The 26,297-nt window shown below is 43.4% G+C and overlaps 1 protein-coding gene across 3 annotated transcripts in view; it reads right to left on the reverse strand.

The window, feature by feature from the left end:
* LOC126188329 (ralA-binding protein 1) overlaps positions 1 to 26,297 on the reverse strand; it is a 122,475-nt gene that overhangs the window by 55,703 nt on the left and 40,475 nt on the right. For all 3 annotated transcript variants that reach the window (XM_049929927.1, XM_049929943.1, XM_049929935.1), the window contains exons 4-6: positions 16,702 to 16,904; positions 7,293 to 7,409; positions 7,012 to 7,156 (exon numbers count right to left, since the gene is read on the reverse strand). In XM_049929927.1, coding sequence (XP_049785884.1) covers positions 7,012 to 7,156; positions 7,293 to 7,409; positions 16,702 to 16,904 — 465 coding nt within the window. The remainder of the gene's footprint in view (positions 1 to 7,011; positions 7,157 to 7,292; positions 7,410 to 16,701; positions 16,905 to 26,297) is intronic.

The raw sequence follows: 26,297 nt of genomic DNA on the forward strand, positions 1-26,297 counted from the left end.
CATTATTATGGCAGGCTAAGTAACTTTTATTCAGTGCAACATAGTAACAATGTCTCTATAAATAATAGTCACATGATTCTACCAACTGTTCAATTTCTCAACAATATAAATCCACTCCATGGTCACAGAGCCATTCAAGAACTGCTACATGAATATCCCTATCACTGGAAAAATCTGCGATGGCTGCGTAACAGTTCTTCAACTGCCTTAAAATTATTGTCTGTGGTCAATGTTGATGGCCTTCCTTCCTGATCAGCACCACCCCTGTCTTTGCATTCTTGGTCAAATTGTTGTCACCATTTCACCATGGTTGGATGCAACATTGCATTTGGTATATATACCACCAGAATTTCATAGTTAATCTGTGTGCTATTTAGAAATTTAGACATTTTGCTCCATGTGCTTCAACTTTAGAATATGTTTCCAGTTACTGTGTCATTTCACTCACACACTGTGATGCACCCTTTATCCATAATGCAGCAGAACTATATCTGCAGCAAACCCAGAACACATACTCACTTCTGACATGTGCTGCTCTTGTTCCACAATGATCTTACTATGGGATGATATGCATAACTTAATTTTGAAGACCCCTCATAGCAATACGCAGTCATTTGCAGAATCATGAGCTGAACATGAACTACACTGATAAAAATGTGGTGAACAAATTGTAAAATCATCCCTCGCTATTAAAGAGAGTGAGAAATGATGCTAGTTAACTATCTATTTAGGTCTCTCCCCCAAGGAAATGCACTAACTAAACTATGTGTAACAGAGCTGATACACACTAATTTTCGGCCCAACAATGGATCAACAGTTGCAGGTAATCACATAGTGTTCTGGATTAAGCACAGTGGTGACTAGCTGTGAAATGAATGTCAAAGATTGTGATCCATACTGTCAGTGTTGCCCATAAATTTCACCATCATTGGAGAATGGATGTGCTGGCTGTGGGAGGTGCCTATGGCTCACTATATATGCCTTTGTGCATACCACTGCTGCATCGTCCACAAGTCTGCTGTGCAACATTTCTGTATGGAGCATCCTGACTGAAGGATATCCCAGCTATGTGTGGAACTCAAAGTGTGTCTTCCAAGTGGAAAACACAAAATGACTCTGCTGCAATTAGAGGCAGGAGTTGCTCTACTAAAGAACAGAATCCATGCAGAGTCTGTATGTTCTGCAAACATTTCTGTTATAACCTTTAATTCACGAATAACTTGCGTGGATATACAAACGTAGAAACAATAGTGGGTTTCATGCTACCAACTCCGTAGCTGTCACTCAACTGCCGTGCCATGACATGCGGCCGGCGCCGTTCATAGCCAGGTGGCGCTCCCGCGCTCAGCCGAGCTGCGGAGCGCCTCTATCGCCGTGTTTGTGTACTGACGTAGCGGCACTTTTAAATCTCGTGGCACTGTCACAACACTTTTCCCCCCTTGAAAAAAAAAAAAAAAAAAAACCACACTCACTTCCTTGGAGACACGGACAGTGCGGAGACATCCATGGCCTCTTGGGAGACCCCGAGAAGATCCTGCGGTGAAACATGAGAATATGGTCGAAAATGTCCAGGACGGAAGCCTGTGCGTGGAACGTGCCTCCTGGACGAGATGATGGGTGAAAACTCCGGAGCAGCATCCATAGGTGTCGTGGACCTGGGGTTGTGCTCCAGCGAGATGGGTCCCGGAGAAGGCGGCGTCACGACTGGGGCTGGTTCCGGCTTACTCTGAAGTGGCAGCGACGTTGGCTGCAGCGACACGCACGGGAGATCGGCAGCAGCGACAGGACTGGCTTCTCGAGCTGGTGGAGGCGAAAGAAGGGGCGGTGGCACCGGCGTGGCCACCACTCGTGGGCGCATCTGGTCGTAATGACAACAACCATGCCGTCGTCCGTACGTATTTCACAAAGCCGGCGGCCGCGAAGAGCCTTGACCACCCCTGGAATCCATTTAGGGCAAGATCCATACCCTCGTGCCCACACGTCGGCGCCCACCGAGTATTTTCCCGCACTAGGGGACACAGTACTAGGCCTGACAGGGTGAAGCAGGTGCAGTAGAGTGCGCGGTTGGCGGCCATGCAAGAGTTCAGCAGGGCTGCGATCACCCAGAGGCGTGAAGCGATAAGAACTCAGAAATTGCAACAGAGCGTCATCGGTAGAAAAATCAGTAAGGAATTTTTTCATCTGGCTTTTGAAAGTGCGGACAAGGCGCTCGACCTCCCCATTCGATTGGGGATGGAAGGGCGGTGCTGTAAAATGATGAATCCCTTGTCCAGTACAAAAATCACGGAAGGCCTGCGAAGAGAACTGAGGGCCGTTGTCCATGACAATCGTGGAGGGAAGACCTTCTAGCGCAAAAATTTTGGACAAAGCCAGCGTCGTCGTCGCAGTGGTGGGCGACGGACATCGAACTACAAACGGAAACTTCGAGAAGGCGTCAATCAACAGTAGCCAATAAGTGCCGAGGAAGGGGCCGGCAAAGTCAGCGTGCACCCGTTCCCATGGCTACGCCGGATCAGGCCACGGAGAGGGCATTGTACGGGGTGCAGGCAGTTGTTGAGCACACTGACCACACGCAGCGACCATGTGGGAGATGTCCGAATCGATACCGGGCCAATAAACATGCCTGCGGGCCAGGGACTTAGTCCGAGAAATCCCCCAATGGACTTCATGCAACAGTTTGAGAACATCTTTGTGAAGAGAAGCTGGTACCACGACCCGTGGAGATGCGCCATCCATGGCCAGAAGAACAACACCCTCACGAACAGATAGACGAAGGCGCAAGGCATGGTAGTTGCGAAGGGGATCCAATGCCCGGCCCTTGGTCCTGTCCGGCCAACCCCGTTGAACAAAACCGATCACCTGACACAGGACCGGGTCCCTCGCAGTAGCCGACGCGACCTGCGAACCTGTAAGTGGAAAACCCTCGACCGCACGACGTTCTTCCTCATCAATGTGGAAACAGAGTAGTTCATCTCGATCGAAAACCGGGTCGGGGCCCATCGGCAAACACGACAACGCGTCAGCGTTGGCGTGCTGGGCCGTGGGGCGATAGTGAATCTCATAGTGAAAACGAGACAAGTATAAGGCCCAACGTTGCAGGCGGTGAGCCGCCTTATCCGGAAGCGACGCCGAAGGGCTGAACAGAGAGACCAGCGGCTTGTGGTCGGTGATGAGGTGAAACTTAGAACCATACAAAAAAACGCTGAACTTGTTTAGAGCATAAATGATAGCGAGCGCCTCCTTTTCGATTTGAGAGTAACGCCATTGGGCATCGTTGAGGGTCTTTGAAGCATAGGCGATGGGTCGTTCCGACCCATCCTCATACCGATGGGCGAGAACAGCCCCTAGGCCATAATGTGACGCGTCAGTCGCCAGAACCAAGTGCTGACCCGGACGGAAGGTGGCAAGACAAGGCGCCGACTGCAAATGAGCCTTCAGGCGAACAAAAGCCTGCTCACACTCGTCGGACCAACAGAAAGGGACGTTTTTGCGTAACAGCTGATGCAGAGGATGAGCCACCGCCGCCGCGGATGGAATGAATTTGTGATAATAAGCAATCTTGCCTAGAAACGCCTGAAGTTCTTTGACCGTAGACGGCCGGGGGAGAGCGGTGATGGCCGCAACGTGCTGACGTAGAGGACGTATACCTTCACGGGACAAGTGGAAACCAAGATACACAATGGAGGGTTGGAAGAACTGTCACTTGTCCAGATTGCACTTCAACCCAGCCAAATGCAGAACCCGAAATAATGAATGCAAATTGCGAAGGTGCTCCTCAGTAGAGGCCCCCGCAACAACAATGTCATCCAGGTAGTTGATGCAGCCAGGAACGGAAGCCGTGAGCTGTTCCAAAAACCGCTGAAAAATGGCTGGCGCACTAGCGACACCAAATGGTAACCGCTGGTACTGATACAACCCACAAGGAGTGTTGATGACGAGAAATTCCTTGGAAGACGCATCCAACGGCAACTGATGGTACGCCTCCGATAAGTCAAGTTTGAAAAAGAACTGGCCCCCAGCGAGCTTGGTAAATAACTCCTCAGGACGGGGAAGAGGACAAGTGTCAATGAGACTTTGAGCGTTGACAGTGGCTTTAAAATCGCCACACAATCGCAGACTCCCGTTGGGTTTAGAAACCACCACGATTGGCGATGCCCATTCGCTGGAGGTAACAGGAAGGAGAATCCCTGAAGCTGTTAACCTGTCTATCTCAGCCTTGACAGGTGCACGCAACGCCATCGGAATAGGGCGTGCCCGGAAAAACTTAGGGCGAGCTGTAGGTTTAAGAGTAATGTGGGCTTCAAAATCCTTGGCACGACCCAGACCAGCAGAGAACACGGACGAGAATTCAGAACACAATCCATCCAGCTGTTGATATGGAATATCCTCAGATATGAGGTGCACATCATCATCAACGGAGAACCCAAACAACTGGAAAGCATCATAACTGAACAGATTTTCAGTGCCCGCATGATCTACCACGTAAAACGTGAGGGGCCGAACAACAGACTTGTAAGCAGTGGAAGCATCAAACTGGCCAACGATAGGAATTTTCTGTTTATTATAAGTTCTCAGATTTCGCGTAACTGGAGACAAGGGAGGGGAGCCCAACTCCAAATACGTGCGAGAATTAATGAGAGTTACTGCAGAGCCAGTGTCCACTTGCATGCGAATGTCTTTATCCAGAACACTAACAGTAACAAACAACTTATTTGTTTGAGAAAGCACACAGTTAACATCCATGTCTGATGCCGCGTCCTCGTCGACAGGAACGTGAGGGGACTGACACACAGAAGCAATGTGGCCTTTTTTCCTACATGAATTACACGTGGCCCAACGTTTTGGACACGCGGCCCTGTCATGCTGTACGAAACAACGTGGACAAGAAGGAAGGGCGGAACGAACCTGTTTCTGTGGTTGCTGTTTTCGCTGTGAGCATTGCGGCCCAACGCGACATTGTTTACGCGAGTGAACCGCCGCCACATCATCGTTCTCCTGGGAAACAGGCAAACTGTCCGTGTTGAAAGTTGACTGTACAGCACCCACATCACACCACGCGTCTATTTGCGCGCCAGCAGCGTGAGACCTTCAAAGGATTGAGCGATGCTTAGAACTTCCGACAACGACGGGTTTGGCAGTTGTAGGGCACGTTGCCGAACTTCTTTATCAGGAGCAAGCCATAGAATAGCATCCCTAACCATTGAATCAGCATAAGACTCATGATGAGTGTCCGTGACAAACTGACATTTCCTACTCAGACCGTGTAGTTCCGCCGCCCACGCCCGGTAAGATTGATGGGGCTATTTACGACACCGGTAGAACGCCACGCGGGCGGCAACGACGTGGGTGTTTTTTCGGTAATAGTTAGACAATAAGTCACACATTTCTTGGAAGCACAGAGAGGCAGGTTCCCGCAGAGGGGCTAACTGTGATAGCAGCTGATAGATCCGTGGGGAAATCCAAGATAGAAATAACGACTTACACATCGGGGCGTCGACAACGCCGAAAGCCAAGAAGTGTTGCCGCAAACGCTTCTCATAATCCTCCCAGTCTTCAGCGGCCTCGTCGTAAGGAGGGAACGGAGGCGGAGAAGAGGACGACAGACGATGAGTAAGCGACGTCGACAACGCCTGAATAGCAGCCGTCAGCTGTGTTTGTTGTGCCTGAATAGCAGCCGTCAGCTGGGTTTGTTGTTCAATGAGCGCTTGCATAAGCTGTTCCATGTCTGCCCAGACACGAACACGCAATACACCAACGCTGGAAAAAAATATCTGACCTCGTTGCCAAAAAGTGTTATAACCTTTAATTCACGAATAACTTGCGTGGATATACAAACATAGAAACAATAGTGGGTTTCATGCTACCAACTCCGTAGCTGTCACTCAACTGCCGTGCCGTGACATGCGGCTGGCGCCGTTCATAGTCAGGTGGCGCTCCTGCGCTCAGCCGAGCTGCGGAGCACCTCTATCGCCGTGTTTGTGTACTGACGTAGCGGCACTTTTAAATCTCGTGGCACTGTCACAACAATTTCCCATGTCTCAAGCAGCAATTGACAATCAGAAAGTACCATTTTTGTTCCACCAATGACAAAATTAAAGAGACACTGTTGCACTCCCACCAACATAGAAAAAAAGTGGCCCTACCAATCAAGTGTACTGAAACTCCTCTTCCAGAAACCTGCATCTAAAAATGTTACGTCACAATACTCCAGCCAAGCCAGATGTCTTATATTTGGCATTTTTTGCACACTGTTTTCTAGTGTGGTAACACAAAAAGAGAAAAGGAAAGAAAAAAAGGGAAAAATGTTAGGCTAGATGCCGAACATGCAGTCGAAGTGCATGACCATCATTTCCAGGGACTCGCCATGTCTTTTGAAATATTTTGAGAGCGGTATCTCCCCTACAAAGTTTTCTCTTAGGAACGACTCAGAAAATTGGCCATGTTATTTACCATATCCTCTTTCTGCCATGGAAATGTTTCAAAGATGTTCTTTGCAGAAAAATGTTGAAGAGTGTGCCTGGCCAATAATGGCTCCCCAGGAAGCATACAGCGCACAAAGAATAGCTCTCTCCAACACCTGTGTCCCCTACCTGCTGAGTCTAGCACCAGAGACCGATGCTTTCCCTGTTTGCTAAACCTTCAGGGGTTGTAATGGTTCTACTATGGAACTGTCCTTGTTGCTCTGCAGCTGGCACAGCATGGAGGAATCATCTTAGCCCACACACAGTACATGCAGTGAAATATCTACAAGTTTTGAGGTGGAAAAAAAGGAAGAAATCACCTATGCAATCTTTGTTATTACATTGTAATTGAAAATAAATATGCTTTTCCACAATTTTCATGATTTCAATTGGGTTTAATTTGAAATGTAATTGATTTTCATATCAAACTGATGCTAATTTGCATATAAAATGTCACTAGTGTGACAAAAAAATGAAAAAGGTAATGTAGAAAATATTGTTAAGGCAGTAAAGATAAAAACTCTAAGACTGTGATTAACAGCAAGCTTACCTGAAAAATTGTTTGAGAAGGCTTGTAACAACTGGAGGCTCATAGTCAGACAGTTGGACACATTCTCCTTGATTATATAATCTCCTAAGATACTGGACTTTGGACTTAATTCCAGAGAGCTTGTATATAGAGTCCATGGTAAGACCTAAGAAATGAACTCAATTTACTAACACTAGTGAAAGTATCTACACAAAATAATCTTGCACACCAAATATAATATAAAAATGTTAATATATATTAAAAACACATTTATACATGTAAAAAAAGGGCTAATGACAAACCATTTTCTTGTACATAATCAATGCATTCTCGGATCACCAATGGAATATATGCTCCATCATGACAATGACTTCTTTCTGTAGCCACGTGTAGTGGGACACCAAAGACAGGTTGCTCCTCTGTAAAATTGTGACTTTTTTAAAATTTATTTGTCCTTTCAGTAACAGTCAAAATTTATAGAACATAACTATGAAAATGTTAAAAAGGACATTTAAATCTTTTATTTTTATTTTTTTGGTTACATTGTTCAGTAGGGTGCTACTTCATTGTAGTGTTAATCCCAAGTTCTCCAGAAACTCTTATTATCAAGTTACAAGGTGATTTATGAATAAGCATCTTTGGAAATCATTCACAGCAGGAAAAAAATAGTTGCCGCATAATTTCATTGATGGCCTAACAAGCATTATGGAAATTATGAATGTGCTTGAACATGAGGCTGGACCTGCCTGCTACAGCTTATGCACAAAAGTGGACAAAAAGTGTGTTGACTGAGCAGAACAGCAGATGACTGAAGCTGCCAAAGCAGACTACAGGACCACCAAGGTCATGAAGAATATGGAGGAGGATCTCCTTCTGGATTTGGAAGGATTGCTGTATGGTACAGGAATAACTGACTAGAGGTATGCTTAACTTAACTACAAGAAATGTAACCCAAAACTTTCAACACACTTTTCTCGAAACCATATTTTTCAAATTGGCAAAAAATATAACTTTAGAATGGTACATAAATTTTTTGTTGGAATTTGATGCACTCTCGATTGAATTCTCTATCAGTGTATGTAGCCACTTATTTTCAGTTCACACTTTTGTCTCAATATTGTGTGTGAGGAAAATTACATTTGTTTCAACATGTCACCATTTTGTTAGAACTTAATATTTTTTTTTAATTATCCTATGCATGCTGACAGAAAATTTATTGAAAATGACTTATACAAATTGTTTTGTTAAAGTTCCATACTTGTAGTTCTCCGGAAAGCATTTGACATTGTTCCCCATTGCAGACTGTTAACAAAGGTAAAAGCATATGGAATAAGTTCACAGATATGTGAGTGGCTCGGCTTGAATTCTTCTTAAGTAATAGAACCCAGTACGTTGTCCTTGACAGCGAGTGTTCATCAGAGACAAGGGAATCATCAGGAGTGCCCCAGTGAAGTGTGGTAGGACTACTGTTGTTTTACTGATACTACTTTGGTGTATGGTAAGGTGTCGAATTTGAGTGACTGTAGGAAGATACAAGATGACTTACACAAAATTTCTAGTTGGTGCGATGAATGACAGCTAACTGTAAATGTGGACAAATGTAAGTTAATGTAGATGAGTAGGAAGGAAAAAGCTGTAATGTTTGGATACAGAATTACTAGTGTCCTGCTTCACACAGTCAAGTCATTTACATAACAGGGGCCTAACATTGCAAAATGGTATGAAATCGAATGAGTTGCGAGAACTGTGGTCGACTTTGGTTTATTGAGACAATTTTAGGAAAATGTGGTTCATCTGTCATGGAGACTGCATGTAGGACACTGGTGTGACTTATTATTCAGTACTGCTCAAATGTTTGGGATCCATACCAGATCACATTGAAGGAAGACATTGAAGCAATTCAGAGGCGGGCTGATAGATATGTTACCATTAGGTGGAACAACATGTAGGTGTTATGGAGATGCTTTGGGAACCCAAATGGGAATCCCTGGAGGGAAGGTGATGTTCTTTTTGAGAGACACTGTCAAGAAACATTTGAAGATGGCTGCCAAACAATTCTGCCGCTGCCAACATAAATTGCGTGCAAGGCCCACAAAGACAAGATATGAGAAATTAGGGCTCATAAGGAGGCATATAGACCGTCGCTTTTCCCTTGTTCTATTTGCGAGTGGAACAGGAAAGAAAAAGGCTTGTAGTGGTACAGGATACCAGCCGCCACGCATCATACAATGGCTTGTGAAGTATCGATGTACATGTAGATGAAGTCCATGGAAGTAGAAATATGCCCCAAGTGTGCTGTGGTATGTTGTGCCAAGACCACCAGGTTGGATGGCAGCTAGGGTCTATGTGCCTCGTGGTCAGTGGCTGCTGTAGGGCCTGGAAACTCTTGAGCATAGACTATTCCGATCTCAGTGCAGCCATAAACTCTTTCACATAAATGTGTCTGGCAGGCTTTGTTATTATTGGTGGTTTAGAAAGTGAAGCAAATTATATGTGAGGTTCCATCAGCCTGATACAGCTTAGCAGACAGCCAAACAGCAGTTTAAAAATTAAAGGAGTGGACTTTTTGTCTACATTGCCCTACATTCTAGACCACATGCAGATAGTGCACTGTAACACCCTGAGTGGAATGACATTTCCCACCAGACACTTCCGCATCCTACACTATTCCCAGATCATGTAGATGGCCTGACAGAATTCAGAGGGGAAATTGGTTTTATTGGTGCCTTATGTGAACAACTCGGACACAGACTCTGTGGTGGTCAGGTTTTGTATTCAAGACTGTACATGTTTAGGGACAGCCAAACCAGTCTGGAAAGTGCAGCTTTGTGTCAGTCATGAAGAACTGTGCTCTGCTGCTAGTGCTATAGACAATGCAGGGGGAAAACAAATATCAAACTGTCAACAGGATCTAGTTTAACCAAGGAACAATGCTGATAAATGGTAACCAGTCTGTGTCAATTTTTGGATGTTTTCAAATCTGGAGTGCAGAAAAGACAGACCAAGCATCCCATAGCAAAACACAGTACCAGCAGTGGTGAACATGCACTAATTAGCCAGCACTCATATAGAGTGTCACCAGCTGAATGACAGATATTCCAGAAGGAAGTGTAGAAGATGTTACGACATCATTGTACCTTCAGAGTGTCCTTGCCTCACCTGTGGTCTTTGTGAAGAAGGAGTATGACACATGGCATTTCTGCACCAACTATTGACGACTGAACAAAATCAAAAAGAAAGATGTCTATCCATTGCTCCACATTGATGATACTATAGACTGATTGAAAGGAGCAAAGTATTTCTCAACTATCGACATGCAGGCTGACTACTGGAAAATCGAGGTTGATAAGGCTGGCCAGGAAGAAACTGCTTTCATAATTCCTAACAGCCTCTATGATGTTGAAGTTATGATTCCAGAATGAAACTTTCACTCTACAGCGGAGTGTGCACTGTTATGAAACTTCTTGGCAGATTAAAAGTGCACTTGCCCGTGAAAGGCAAAGATCCCGAGTTCAAGCGTCGGTCGTGCACACAGTTTAATCTGCCAGGAAGTTAAAGTTATGCTGTTTGGACTGTGTAATGCTTTAGTCACCTTTGAATATATGGTAGACAACCTGCTTCAACATTTTAAATTGATGACATGTCTTTGCTATTTGGAAGATGCTGTTGGTTTTTTGAAGACATTTTAAGAACATCTGGACCATCTGAAAACCATGCTAAAGTGTGATTAGACTGTAGGCCTCCACAAGAAGCATGCCTCTTGGGTGACCAAGAAATAACAATTTTGGGAATCTAGTGAATGGCAATGGAGGCCATCCCAATCCAGAGAAAATAAGAGGAGTCACAGATTTTCCATCTCCTTGGCACAATTGTAATGTAAGAAGTTTTCTCAGAATGTGTTTCTACTACTGACAATTCGTGAAGGATTTCTGTACCAATGCACTTCCCTTGCAAGAACTACTCCAGACACATGCCAAATTTTCGTGGAACAAGGCACAAGCAAGATGTTTCCTTGTCCTTAAGGAAGCATTAACATCTTCTCTTGCCCCAGCATTGTACAGTCATCATAAAAGGCTTGTTGATACCCAGCTGAATACGACAATGTGCATAATATCTGGTGCAATTAAATCTACTCCAGTTTACTGGCTTCCACTGTTAACTGGTATAATGCCTCTTGATCTACGCAGATGTACTGCCCTTATGAGATAATTCCACAAGATCTCCAGGAATTCTAACCTATCCGTGCATAGCAACCTGCCACTTCTAAATCGTAAGAGACTGAAATCATGCCATCCAACTCTGTGCAATGCTGCTGACATGGTTGCTAAGGATTTCAAACCTCTTGAAGAATGGTAAGTCCGTGGTAAGCAGTGACAGATGTGCACCTGCATAACATCTTCTCCGGTGCTAAACTTCCAAGTGGATTCGACCTACCACACAAGACCTGGGCTACTCTCAACAAAATCCGTACCAGCCATGGCCGATGCAGGGAAGCTCTCTTTAAGTGGAAGAAGCTGCCTGATCCAGCCTGTGACTGCAGGGCTCCATACCAGACTGTTCACCACATTGTCAGTGAATGCAGGATTCGAGCCTATCATGCTGCCAAAGATGACTTCCTGCTAGCAACTCCAGATGCAGTGTGCTGGATTGAAGGACTGGATATTCAGTTGTAAAGACAAACTTAAGTTTCTTGTGTGTCAATATGTACATATAAATATGTGATTTAAATTCATGATATGTCTGTATTAGCCATATGCTAAATAAATAAATGTACCACAAGAATTCCGAGGCAGAACATCACACCGACAGATAGTATAATTATGCTTTCCAGAGTACTCTCTGAGTCCGGGATGAACTAGTCTGCAACCCTCGAAAGAATGCCTTGCAGATTGTTTGGGCCATCAACAAGTTCTTGCCCTATTTATTTGGTGAGCCATTCAACAATGTGATGGACCACTATTCACACAGTGGCTAGTCTGAAGGATCTGTTGGTTCGACTGGTGAGACAGGCACTGCAGCTTCAGGAATAGTCACAATGATATATAAAAAGAGATGCAAATGTACGGACACTGGACACCCTTCAAGAAATCCTTGGTGTGAATGAAATCTTAATCGTTGTTGCATTAAATGAAACTGCTGCTGAGCAGAGGGCAGATCCAGCACATTTGGAAAACAGAGGCCTTGAAGGAGGAGGCAACAAGCAAAAGAGAATTTGAAATAATAAATGGAGCATTATATAAGAGTAACTATGATACCAATAGGGCAGAAATGGTTACTCCTCATCCTAGCTCCTCTAAGCCAGTTACCCTGAAGTTTTAGATGATACTCCAACATCGGGTCGTAGGGTGTATGTGAGGACTCTAGGTAGAAGCAGATCCAGGTATCACTGGCCAAATCTCTACTGATCCATTAGACATTGCGTGAGCTACTGTAAGGAATGCCAACAAGAGAAGTACGTGCTGCAGTTACCTTCACAGCATCTCGTACTACTCCTGCTTACAGCAACACCATTCCACCGAATTGGGATCAACCTCCTGGGATCCAAAAGCTGATGAATGGGAATCAACGGACAATAGTCTGCACTGATTACCTCACCAGCTACGCTGCCACCAAAGCTATGCTGACTGCCTAAGCTCCTGAAATTGCAACGTCCCTTGTAGAAGACAACATTTTGGAGCACAAAGATCTCATGTGATGGTCTCTGACACAAGTATCAGAGGTAGTTTCATGTTGCGATGTTATCCACAGGATGGCTACCTACCATTTGAAGACAAATGGCCACAAAGAATGGTTTGATAAGACATCGGCAGATATGCTCTCAATGTAAACTGATGTCAAACAGAGAGACTGGGATACAGTACTCCCAATCATGATGTTGACATATAACACAGCGAATCAAAACACTACAGGTTTTACACCATTCTTTCTGCTACGTAGTAGAAGATCAAATGCCAATGGATAGACTGTTCACATTTCAACAGGGTGAAATTTGGGATGGCTATGTGAAACACTTCATCACCAGGACATTCAATGCTCACCATAGTGAAGATGATGTAACAACATGACCAAAGCACAATGATCTGCCAGTCACCATACTGAGAACAATTGACAAGATCTAGATCCTGAGTGGTATAGCTGAGTTAAATGAGAACTTCTGAAACAGTACATCACTGTTTTTCCAAGAGAGGAAGTAACACCACAAGCTGTGGTGCTAGCAGTGTGGCATAGTGTTTAATGTCACTGGCTGGCATGCTGCAGGTCTGAATGTTCTTGAAATATATTGCATTTGTCATGTTCGTATATTCTGGAATATTCAATGTTTGTATCAATACAAGCACTGTGGAATATTTGATGTTGAATAAAAAACTGCACTCTCCATGCAGGAGGTTAGTTCTGTTCTAGCTGCACATTGGTGTCTGTAATAAATATGTTATATTTCAATGATTTCCCTGCTTTTGGATTTGGACTTTAGTGTGCTTACATAAAGTGATGGTATTTTTAACTGAAAAATTGTTGGCAGACATTTTGCAACAAAATGTTCCCCCACTCCCAACACAAAAATAAATATCTTGAAAGATTTTTTCAAACAATGGAAAATCCAGGATGGAATGTAAAAATATTCCGAGAAGAAAATTTGCCACTCACCATACAGTGTAGATGCTGAGTTGCAGATAGGCACAACCAAACGATTTTCACACTTAAAGCTTTCGGCCAATGGCCTTTGTCAACAATAGAGACACACACACACACACACACACACACACACACACACACCAGTGAGGTTTCAGTTGCTTGAGACTGCAGTCATGTGTTTGAGTTGCATTTGCGTGAGTGTGTGTATGTATGTATGTGTGTCTATTGTTGACAAATGCCATTGGCTGAAAGCTTTAAGTGTGAAAATCTTTTTGTTGTGCCTATCTGCAACTCAGTATATCTGCTGTATGGTAAGTGGCAAATTTCCTTCTCAGATTATTGAAATATTTTGTGTTTGCCATGTTTTTATAGTCTGGATTATTCTATGTTTGCACAGATAATAGTATCCTGAAATATTCAAGAACTCATTTCGAAAATAGTTACAGCTAATGATGTAACATGTGGGCATTGTTAGCCTCATCATACAATGCCAGAAATCTGAAATGTATTATATAAACTAATCCAAATACTATACTGGTTGATTACTGTAAAAAGGGAAATAATAAAACTTCTATGCAGCACTGTTTACACTCCAATAAAAGAACACTGCAAATACTTTGTTTACAATCTGAAATATTTTTTTTATTATATATTTGTTAAATTCATATTAATTATTATATCCCATGTGTCTTCTGATATTCCCAATATATTTTGAATAAGTACATTTATTCTTTAATGTCTAAAGTTCTACTCAACCAAAAAATGTCACGACTTCTTTATGAAGAAATGCACTCTCCTTATATCACGATTAAACAATGCACTCAGTGATTGCAGTAAAAAGAAATTAATTAAAATTACTGTGTAATCTCTTCAAAACAGTATGAAGCAAAAACTTTGTGCCACAATATGAAATAAGAGCTCACTTGTTTGTTTAATTGAAATAATTTACCTTGTTTATCTATCCATCATATACTTCCATATAAACTGCTCAAAAACAGTTATGCGCTGCCCACATGATTAGCATAGTTCCCTTTTTAAAATCATAAACCTGTTTCTAAATATTCTTCTTGACCATAGGAATTCACTATCTAAAGTAAAATGTTTAAATGGAGGTAAAGGTAGAGCTGCAATTTCTACGCAGCTCTCTTAAGTGTGTTGTGTTTCCATGTTTGCACTGTTCTGTCTGTCAACATGTCTTAAGGATTGTTTTGATCTTAGACCTGGTGCACATTGTCACTTTATGGTAATAAGGGTTGTCAGCATGGGTAGTTCCCTACTGAATTGGTGCACACCACACTGGTATCATTCAAACTTTCAACTATTATCATGAGATACAAAACACTGAAGATCAGCCTCATTGTGGTTGTCCACTGTCAACAACACCAGCTGATGAGCGGCACCTGCAAATCACGTTTCATAGGTTTCCTGAGAAGAATACAACAGTGCGGTACTTTTTTGAAGGCAACCAAGAGTGCTGCATCATCCCAGACAGTATGTAACCATCTCCACATGATCAGTTTGGCTGCTGGATGCTCTTTAAAAACAACAGTACAAATCCCACAGAAGTGTGGAACACAAGGAAGTAGGGCATGGAAATTTTTCTGAGCAGTTTATAGTCAAAAGAAAGAACTACCACTCTTGGGTGAAGCATTATAATTCTAATTAAACAATGTAAGAATTTTTATGAGAAAAGCTCACATGTGATACCAATTACAAGTAAATAAGACAGCCAAATCATAACGAACACACAGGAGTAGAATATCAATAATGTGTCATTCTACCTGATTGCAGTGTGCTCAGAAGTCAAAATCTGCATAATGTTATAACAATGAAATTGTATCTTTGATTTCAAATGCTGTACTAATATATTTCTACACTTAAGTGGAATGACATATCAGTCAGTAACAATAACTGGTAATTGTAACTAATGAAGAACAGCTGCAATTAATCATTCCAATGCTCAGTGACTGAATAATGAGCAGCAGGGCAGACTTCTCTGTGTGGAAGTTCACGTGAGCTAGTAAGTGTGATATTGTAAACTGTTTGCAAGTCTTGTTATTTCTACATGGTAGGAGGGCTTCCATAGAGTTTTAATGGAATGCATAAGTGCCCATAACTAGCTGAAGTACTGCACTGATGTTAGCTCAGACAGTTCAATTCAGGGAGTACTGTCCAGGAAAGAGGTGTCTGTCTGCCTTCAGTGCTTGGTTTGTTTTGCAGTTTTAACCTATCACAAACAATTAGTACTACATAAAGTGGCTTATTAATGAATCAGTCACTATATTATAAATGAAGCTATACTGAAACAGAATGGATTTATCACATTCAAATACATGGATGGCACACACATAAATACTTTTGGTTAATGTCACAAATGTTTAGAGCAAACACATGAAAAGTCAGACTGTGCTGAGACAATACCAATTTGTAGTAAACTTCACACACACACAAAAAGAACAATTTATAATAAATTATTAGGGTGCAGTATTTAAAATAAGGTGTGTTTCAGAGTTATATGTGAAAATATGAAGAGAAAGACAAGAGATTGCATGACTCCAAGAATGCAACAAACAAGCCTGGATGAAAAGCAATTGTGCAAACTGAAACAGGGACCCTGACTATGTAGATCACACCTGTGATAAACACACAGTTAAATTAATTATAACTGTTTCATTTGATGTCATCTGGCAATAATTTTTAAGTTGCACAACAGTTTCAATGTAATTCATTACCTTTGGACTAATGACGTCCATTTGATATGATAAAAATCTATCAAAATGGTGAACTTTTTAGATAGCAGCAGGCATACTGAGCACAGCTAACAACTATCATTGGGGACCCCATATTAACCACATTAAACAAGCAGTGAATCTGGTATACATTCATTTTTCAACAGTTCAGGGAAAAAGATATCTGGATTAAATGAGAATAAAGGCATGTAAGAGGCATACAGCATGGTTTTAGAACCTCATACGGTTTAAGAGGATGAGAAGAGAATTCAGTAGAAGGAGAGAAAGATATGACAATAGGTATTAAACTATCATAAGTAGGTTTTATATGATGTGAAATATAGGTTACCACCAAAGATTGAACCATCTTCCAAATGTTTTGATTTTTTGCGTTCCTTTAATTTCAGTTTCATTTTTGTTTCCTTTTCCTTCTTTTTTTCTTTTTCAGAGTCTCTTTCCTTTTCTTTGACTTCCTTTTCTCTCGATTTTTCCCGTTTCTCTTTCTTGCTTGGAAATTTAAATGATTTAGACTTCTTAGACTTGGATGGGCTTCTGGAAAAAGAAAAAAAAACCAGAAAATTTTTTCTTATGTACATGCAAGTGCCTTTAGTTTGAACTTAAATTCTTCAGTTATTTCCTTTTCAATTAAATTCTACAATGAATGAATTAAACAGTGTTGCCATTCAATTGCTAATAAAGTAACCTCAGAAAAGGTTGGAAAGGTCACCACTCATCATAAAAAAATGATGCAAATGAAAAATTATAGTGGAAAGAACAGATATCTTGAACTTCCAAATTAGGTGATATTTTTATGTAGAGGCCAAGACAATGCAATGCAATGAAAATGAGTTATGCTCAGCTCTGAGAGAGTGTGCATCTCATGTTTTTTACAATGATGCAAATAGATGTGTACTGATACAATGAAAAATTGTCTAATTTGCTGCTACATAAACATGTTTAATGAGTACTATATGCCAAAAAAGAGTATACCATATGAGGAAGTGTTATATAAGGTCCAACAATTTGCACACCTCAGATTTCAACTTAATTGCTTTATCTGTTGAACAATGACTTGTATGGAATAAGTTCTCTTACTCTGTTCAGAATACATGCTGCACTGATTGTAAGTAACTTTTTTTGTTATGAAGTACTAATCTCGACTTCCTTATCCTCTAGGGAAAAATATTATGTTTAAATTGTTTCCATTAACATAATTGTATGTACTAGGTGAAAGACTAGTTAATACCCTGACAAATTCTTTCACTATAGTGTTTCTTCTAAACAGTTTATTTTTGCATGGTCACGGATTTAAGTCATTAGAACATGTGAAAACAAATTCTATGGAACATTGACAACAGAAAGCTTAGTAAATATTCTGCTTCATTTAAAAGAATTTCACTGTCATTTCAATTAGCATAAAAACTCAGTGAGTATTGATGTAATAAACAAATTTTCAACACAAACAAATTTTCACCACAACTGATAATTAGCAAACAGCACAGCAACAGTGACATGTAGCACATCCAACAGGTTACATATGTTTTTTTATTGGTGATGGGTTCCTTAAAGTAGGAACACTGATACAGTAAGCCGATTAGTGCAGCCCATTCACTGAGAACCCCACAAGAAATGTTATTTCACAGTAAACTGAGTTCATGAAATGTAAATTTTTATTTGTATAATAACAATGGAAATTCTTGGATTTAACAATACACAAAACAGAGGTACGGCAACTGCTCACATATAGCTGACCGATGTGTTGCCCATAGGAAAACACAACAGTAAACACTCAAGCTCTTCCTCTTTCTCTAGAAAAAGTACATACATTCACACACACACACACACACACACACACACACACACACACACACACACACACACACACACACATAGACTGACTATTGATCATTGATAGTAGTTGCCTGGGCAGTTGGAGACAGGAAGGGGGTGTGAAAGAATGCTCGAGATGAGGAGGAGGCATCAGGATTGTGCGAGGCAAAATCAGGGGCAGCGCAATAACGTGAGAGGGTAGAACATATATGAGGTAGAGAGAGGGAGAAGTGGATGAGAAGTGGATGAGGAGGGAGATAAGTAGGGAAGAGAGAAAGGATGAGTAGAGGAAAAGGGGGGGGGAGAGGGAAGGTGAGGGGGGGAGGGAGGGGGCAGATGATTCTAAGTGGTGGTGGGGAGACAAGAGAGGTGTGGAAAGACAGAACATGATCTGGACATGAGAGGAATGATGTGGACAGAAGAGAGAAGCAAAAAGGGAAAATGAGGCAGTGGAAAATAGGCTAGTGGAGGTTTAGGGCCAGGGGAAATACGAGAGTGTAGGATATGCCTGAGAGACAATTCCCACCTGCTTAGGATAGAGAAACTACCACTGCAATGCAGTATCCAAATGGTTTACCAAGTGAAGCAGGTATCGAAGTATTTTGTGTTCTGATGCATTGAATGCCCTGCCTTTTGTAGAGTAAGAAATGCATGTTACTGGATTGTGGCAGGTGGTGGTTGGTGGGTGTATGGGACAGGTCTTGCATCTGGGCCAATTACAAGGGAACAACCCGGGGGGCGGGGATGGGAACAGGGATGGAGAAGGATATTCTGCAGGTTTGGTTGGTGGCAGAACACAACTTTGGATGATGTGGATAGGATATCCCTCATTTCAGGACACAACAAGAGGTCGTCAAAGTCCTGATGAAGAATGTGGTTGAACTTTTCAAGGCCAGGGAAATAACTGAGTAATGAAAGGAGTGCTGGTCAGCAGATGGTTAACAGGTGTACTGCTGTCAGAGAATGAGACGGCAGGGATGATCTGTTTATAGATGAACTGGTAGGATACTGTGTGTCAATAGAGGCTCTGGTATGGTTGTCGGCATTATTTTGACAACTCCTGCTTTCCATTACATATGAGGCGAAGTAGTAAGGTAGAGACCTGCTCCACACTCCCACCCAACATGTTCTACTGCAGTCCAGTCATGGGCATTTTGTGCCTTACAAAGGGCAGGGCTATGGGTGAAAGCAGCCATGTCGTATATCAGCTATGCTGCAGTTGCTGTGCAGCATCCTGTGTGGGCATGACAAGTAATGAACTGTCTACTCGCATGAATGGCAACATCCAAACTGTGGCAAACTGCAGATCTGACCATCCAGTTTCCAACCATGCTACACACCACAACACAAATGACTTCAATAACTGATTTACTGCTTTCAACCATCTACTGTGCAACTCGGTCATGAACTGCCCAGACAGGATGTTCGATTCCTGGGATGACATGTCACCACTATTATGGTTTTGTCTCACCCAACCAATATGCAGAAACTACAGGCATTACTTGGTAAAACAGTGTAATATCACAGGTTTATACCAGGTGCAGCCACTCTGGCTCATCCTCCCCACCAGTTGCTTCACAAAAATATTCCTTTCTTTTTAAGTGATTGCCAGCCTGTGAACGTGCATATAATTAACTTAAAAATAAGTTACACTCCATACCTTGCCTTGCAGCTTTTCAACCTGGAAAATATTTAGTCTTGGCCACAGATGCACGTCAGTATGGGATGGGGGTGGTTCTGGCCCATTGTCATCTGGATGGCTGTGAGCAACCTATCGTCTTTACATCCAAAACACTCAATGCATCTCAGTAGCATTACTCACAAGCTGAAAAAGAAGCCCTTGCAATCGTTTATGCCACAGAGAAATTTCATATGTTCTTATACGGTACAAAGTTCCACTTAGTCATGGATCACAAAACTTTAGTTTACTCTTTTCACCCTTTAGATGCTTTACCTAACAAAGCTGCTCACTGCATTCAATGTTAAGCCTTATTTTTGTCATTATATAATTGCAAGAGTCATTTCTGTCCTGTGTCACAGCATATAAATTCAGATGCTTTGTCTCGGTTCCCATAAGGCCCTGTCTGTTGTTTAATCAGGAGAAACTGTTGTGTTCTCAACCTGACATGGAAGAGAGACAGACTATTCATGGTTTCCCAATTACCAGCCTTGTTTTACACCAAGCCGAGCATCCAACCTGTTGTGGAACTTCTATGCATTCTGTCACCATCTTTCCTTGTTAGATGGTGTTATTCTCGTGTTGGTTGCAAGGGGTACTTCCCATGTTGTAATTTCAGCAGCACTGCATTGGGAAGTTCTCAACCTGTTACTTCAGGTTATTGGGGAGCCTTGTGCACTAGACAATAGGCATGCCAGCACATGTTTTGGACTGGTATAGACTGCAAGATGGAGTGCTCGATCACAGCCTGCCTCAAGTGTCCAAATTAACAGGCAGCACCACACACTCTTTTTTCACAGCACCCCCGCTTCCTTGGGAAAGAATCCATACTGACTTTGATGGAACTTTTTAGACACTTTTTGGTTGGTTGTTGATACCTTTTCTAAGTTTCCTTATGTTGTTCACTGTCCACCTATCACAGCAGACATGACAGTCAAGGTACTTGCGATCAATTTTTTCCATCAATGGGGTATCAGACACTGGTCCTCAATTTTTGGCTCAATCTTTTCAGAATTTTGATGAAGGTTTGTTGCATTTTGTTGTAGCCTTGCTCTTGTTGGGTCAGGTCTGCTGTTCATCTGCCCTGTTGCTCAATTCCGACATGGGTTTGAATCCCATCTTTCCTCTTAGCATTGTCATCATTCTCACCTGCTCACTAATGTGTGCACCGGTATCCAGTGACTCACAGATATAGCAATTGGTGATGAGGAAAAAGGAAGTTGTTTCATAGTATGGAAGCTAAACTGATTAGGCAGCTTGAGCAACACCAGCAGCTGATGCACCCGTAGAAGATACAGATAGATTTGTTAAAAAAGTTGCTTCAGCTCTTAGCGGACAAGTTGTGTGTGTAGGAGGCCGTTGCGCCCCAAGGACCAGTGCTTCCTGCACTCGACACACACAGACGATTCATTGCAGCAGTCACTCTTTCTGTCTTGGGCAATCCCAGACACATTTTTTCTCTTCCAAAAATTGGCGCCTCTGTCTGAGCCCGTCACCCTCTTCTTTCAGGAGATCTGCAGTCTGCTGACTAATTATTATTCCTAGCAGTACCATGTGGTGCCCTCCATGCTGGTATTTCATCAATATTATAAACAGCTCGGACAATCATACCACTCATGGGTCACTGACTTACAAGGACTTAGCTGAAAATGTGATTTTACTTGGGTTAACCAAGGCTTCCAACACCGATTCCTTGATTCATGATCTGGTGGTTCAACTGGTGCCTGACCCAGAGGTTCACATGGTGGTGCTGAAACAGGATAAACCATCATTAGAGGACATCTTGCGCACCACTCATTTATTTCAAATTGTACAGGTGGCTAACAAACATCTCATGGCAAGGCCGCAAGTGGCGGCAGTTCATGCACCACCATGTGCGCCAACCCAGCATCGTCATCATCGGATGACCGCCAGATTGCAGCAATGTCGTGATTCGTCTTTGTCAGATGTCTCTATGACTTCTGAGCCACCAGTCACTCCTCGACGATGGCTATGGGGGCCGCAGTGTTTTTTCTCTCACTCCCAAGCAGATTGTCCAGAAGTTGGGCACCTCCGCTCAGTATGTCACAGCCACATAATCCGTTCCATCCAGTGCCATGACCACACCAGGACATGGTATATGTGACGTGATCAGTAGTCCCCAACGGCGACCCTTAATGCAGAAATTGTTTCTCACCCTTTGCATGTCCCACCAGGACATCCGTTTTCAAGTGGACACTCAGGCCACAGTCTATTTGATCAATCAGGCAACTTATGTCTGACTGTATTCACCTGACTTGTCATCACCCTCCGCATTTAGGTGGCCTATGGTGATGGAATGAGTCTTCTTCATGGGTAGTTCTCAACTGTGGCAACTTAAAAATATGTTACCCGGCTTTTGATGCTCTTTGTCATTGACCATTTGTCAGCTACCACCATTTTTTACCTCACCACCTTCACGGTGTTTGGATTTTTTGTCTTGGATTAAGTCAAGGTGGTTTCCACTGCAGTCCTTTTCCAGGAACTGGACAGAGTTTCCGTCTCTCTTTCAATCAGATTTGGGTTGAGCTTCAGACTTTCAGGTGCACATCAGCCTTTGGCCAGATACCACACCTCATTTTTACTGCACCTCACTGATTCTGGCGACCACGTGGGCTCGATTGTCTGCAAGCAGCTGTGGTTGTCAGACCTGTCAAATTTAATGCTTGGGCCATGCCCCTAGACATCATCTGGAAGTCAAACGAGTCTCTTTGCCTGTGTAGTGATATCAAGATGACCATCAATGCTCAGTCACAGATAGGAACCTATCCTATTCCCCAGCAAGAAGATCTCCTTATGAAACTGGCTGATGGGGAGTATTTTTCCAAGATCAACCTCACTGATGCATACCTCCAACAGCCCTTAGATAAAGCATCTCAGAACATTGTCATTCTTAACATGCAGTTTGGGTGGAATAGGTACAACTGACTCGCCTTTGCCATTTCCTCAGCCCCTGCAATATTCCAGCAATTTCTGGAACAGCTGATGTGGCATACTCTGGCTTGTCTCAATTACTTGGATGACCTATTGTCACAGGATCCTCTCACCAAGTGCATTTGGCAAACCTTTGTACCCTGCTCATGACCCTGCAGGACGCAGGCCTGTGTTGTTGTTTGAAGAAGTGCAGATTTTTTCAGCCAGGAGTGGAGTACTTGGGGCACTGGCTCTCCAAAGAGAGTATCTGGTCTACCAATCAGAACTTCGCCACAAGCACTTCTTTACCTCACCTGACAAACTTACCCTAAATTACAAGCGTTTTTGGGCAAGCTTAACTATTATGCTAAATTCTTACCCAGGCAGCCCACATTGCACAATCTCTCAGCAGTGCATAAAAATGGGGTCCCTTCTACCTCGACCCCTTCCGGCAACCAGACTTCTGTCAAATTTAAAACTATGCTGACATTCACACCCTACCTCATGCCCTTTTTTCCTGACCACCCATTGGTAGCGGCATCCGCATATGGTATTGGAGAAGTCGCGGCACACAGGAGTAGGGATGGTTCCGAACAGCCTATTGCAAATGCATTCAAGACCTTAACCCCAGCACAGTGCAACTATTCACAGACTGAAAAGAAGGCCTTGACAATAGTGTTCACAGTCAAGATATTTCATGTATACCTTTTCAGGACACGGTGCTCTCTAATTCCAGATCACAAGCCATTGTTGGCATTACTCAGGGCGCATTCCAATCTCCCAGAATGAACAGTGCAATGCCTTCAGTGCTGGGTATTGTTCTTCAGTGCCTACAATCATACTATCCAGTACAAGTTGAGAGCCCAGCATTTTAATGCTGATTCATTTTTCCTTCTACTGGTTGGCCCAGACCCAGAGTTCGACCAACAGGAGGTGCTCTGCTTCTACATTGATGCTGAGAGTCAACATATGTTGGATGGTTTTCCCCTTATGTCCAAGTGACAGGCCCTTCACTATGCAACCCATGGCTGACTCCATTATCTCATTCATCCTTTGACGACAGAGCTCCGCCCTTGTAAATGACTTTCTCATGGCCAGTCAGTTGTGGCTGGCATTAACCTTTTGGATAGTGAGAAGGATGCACACTGAGTGGTTATGTTGGTGGAATTGCATCATCGGGGATTGAGTTTGCTCCACCAGGGTCATTGGGGCATGTCCCGCATGAAGATGCTGACATGCATGTGTACTGGCACAGGATCAATGGCGACATCCAAAAGGTGGTCTGTAGTTGTGCAGCATGAGCCCACCACCAGTCGGCACCCTTTCTGTTCTTTGCCCCCTGGCAGCCTCCTTGGGACTGCATCCATCTCAATTTTGCAGCCCATTCTTGGGTTCTATGTGGTTGCTCATTGTGGGTGCTCACTTGAAGTACCCCTATGTCATATGCATGGCATCCGCCACGGCTGATGCCACCCTTACAGCCTTAGCCCAAGTTTTGGCCATTGAAGGGTGGCCTCGCACATTAGTCTCTGACAATGGCCCACAGTTCACAGCCTCTGCCTTCAAGGGCTTCTGCACCGCCTATGGAATCAAACACATCTGTAGTCCTCTGTTCCATCCTTCCTCTAATGGTGATGCTGAACATCTGGTCTGGACTTTTAATCAGCAGATGAAGAAGGGTATTGAATCCTCCGTGCCACTATGGCTGCCCTTATTTTGTTTTTGAGCACTTATCGCACCACACCAATTAACAATCATAGCCCTGCGGAGCTTCTCTATGGTCACCAGTCTACAACCTTGCTTCATCTGCTGTCACTATCACTGTCGGAACCTCACTCCTGTCCCTCCAGATGTTACATCACTGGCACGGCTGTGCGGGCATGCTCCTGTGGGACTGTTGAGATTTGGAAACCAGCAATAGTAGAGTCCACCCACAGGTGACAAGTTACGTCATCAGCTCGAGCGCCATCGCCACAACCAGCTTAGGCCAAGGACACAAGCATCCTCTCTGCTCCCCCTTTCACTGCCCTCTGGTGCTAATGCGCCACGATGACCAGAACCGCAAGCAGCTACTGCAGATGTCCCCTTGTTGTCCCAGCCCTCCCCTCTGGCTCCCTGTGGATCAGTGGTTCCCCCTGGATCGCCCATCTCCAGTAATGTTCTGATGGACACCACCAACACAGTCTGGGACATTTCTGCCTGTATGCACCCATTCTGGGGTGAGGGATCTGGTATCAGGCCACACTGAAGTTGGATGCCCGCTGAAACAAATGGCTCTCGATGGTCGTGTCAGTGCAGTGCTGCACTTGTCTAGTAAGTGTGCCACCGTATCACTACCCCGGCCAATAATGTCCCTCATGGCTGCCAGAAATACTGCCACACCTTGACTGCTCAGTCAGTCATGTACTTTGTCTGACAGTATTCACTTTCTATCTCCACTGTCATTCGCTGTGGGCAGCACATCGCCTGGGCCATGCCTGCCACCCTCCCTATGCAGTCTGTGGCTACTCTGTCAATGCCCAGGCCACACACTGGCAACACAGCTAAGCCTCTCAATGATCCTGTAGTGTCTTCTCTTGCAGTGGGATGTTTGGGGGGAGAGTGTGTAGTAAACCACACATTCTACACCTCCACCACCAATACCGTGGCGTGTGTCACACATTTGAATGGCGCACTCTTCAGCTGCTCTAGACAACTTGAGCCAGTGGCCCCTGGTGGGCTTATGCTCTTTATGTTGCCACGTGTCGGCTCTGGCTGCTAGTCTTGTACATGCCACTAAACTAGTCTTGTACATGCCGCTAAACTGTATTGGACTACTTATGTTTATGCTGTCATGCTGTCACCTAATAAATAGCTGATGGTTCCTCATGACCATGTCATATTGTGTTCGGAGTTAGAACACTACCCTCTCCTTGCCTTGTGCATCCTTCCCTACCCTTCCCACCTCCATCTGTCCACCCACCAGCTACCAGTAATCAACAGTCTTGCCACAGTCACGAGTGTGCACATTTAGGTGGCTTTGTGTGTGAATGTATGTACTTGTACAAGAAAAAGAGTAAGAGCAAGAGCTCAAAAGCTATAATAAATACTGTGTGTGTTTGTCTCATCTAGTACAAGGTTCATTTCTATCAGAATTTGGGAGATTTTATTGTACAATTTAACTTTGAAGATGAACAGCCTACCTGACACCATACCAAAGTAACATAAGGGAGGAAAGGTGTGTTCACCATCTGTCTGCAAATCATGTATACCATTCTCTGTGTGTTCTCGTATTTTAACTGTCTGTGTATTGTATTCTTTAAGATGAAATTTCAGGACCAGACCAAAACTTGACCAAACAAGCATGCGAAACTGCCTAAACCCACAATCAGGCTGACCAGTGTTCCAGTACACAGTCATTAATCCACCGCACAGATTCAGTCCATGTCTGGCTCACCACACACTCACAAATAGCGTGCTGCACAGTATGCTAAATGAGCAGGTCATGACTCCCTCTAGAAGTACTG

This window comes from Schistocerca cancellata, chromosome 1, assembly GCF_023864275.1.
Source record: "Schistocerca cancellata isolate TAMUIC-IGC-003103 chromosome 1, iqSchCanc2.1, whole genome shotgun sequence".
NCBI lineage: Eukaryota > Metazoa > Arthropoda > Insecta > Orthoptera > Acrididae > Schistocerca > Schistocerca cancellata.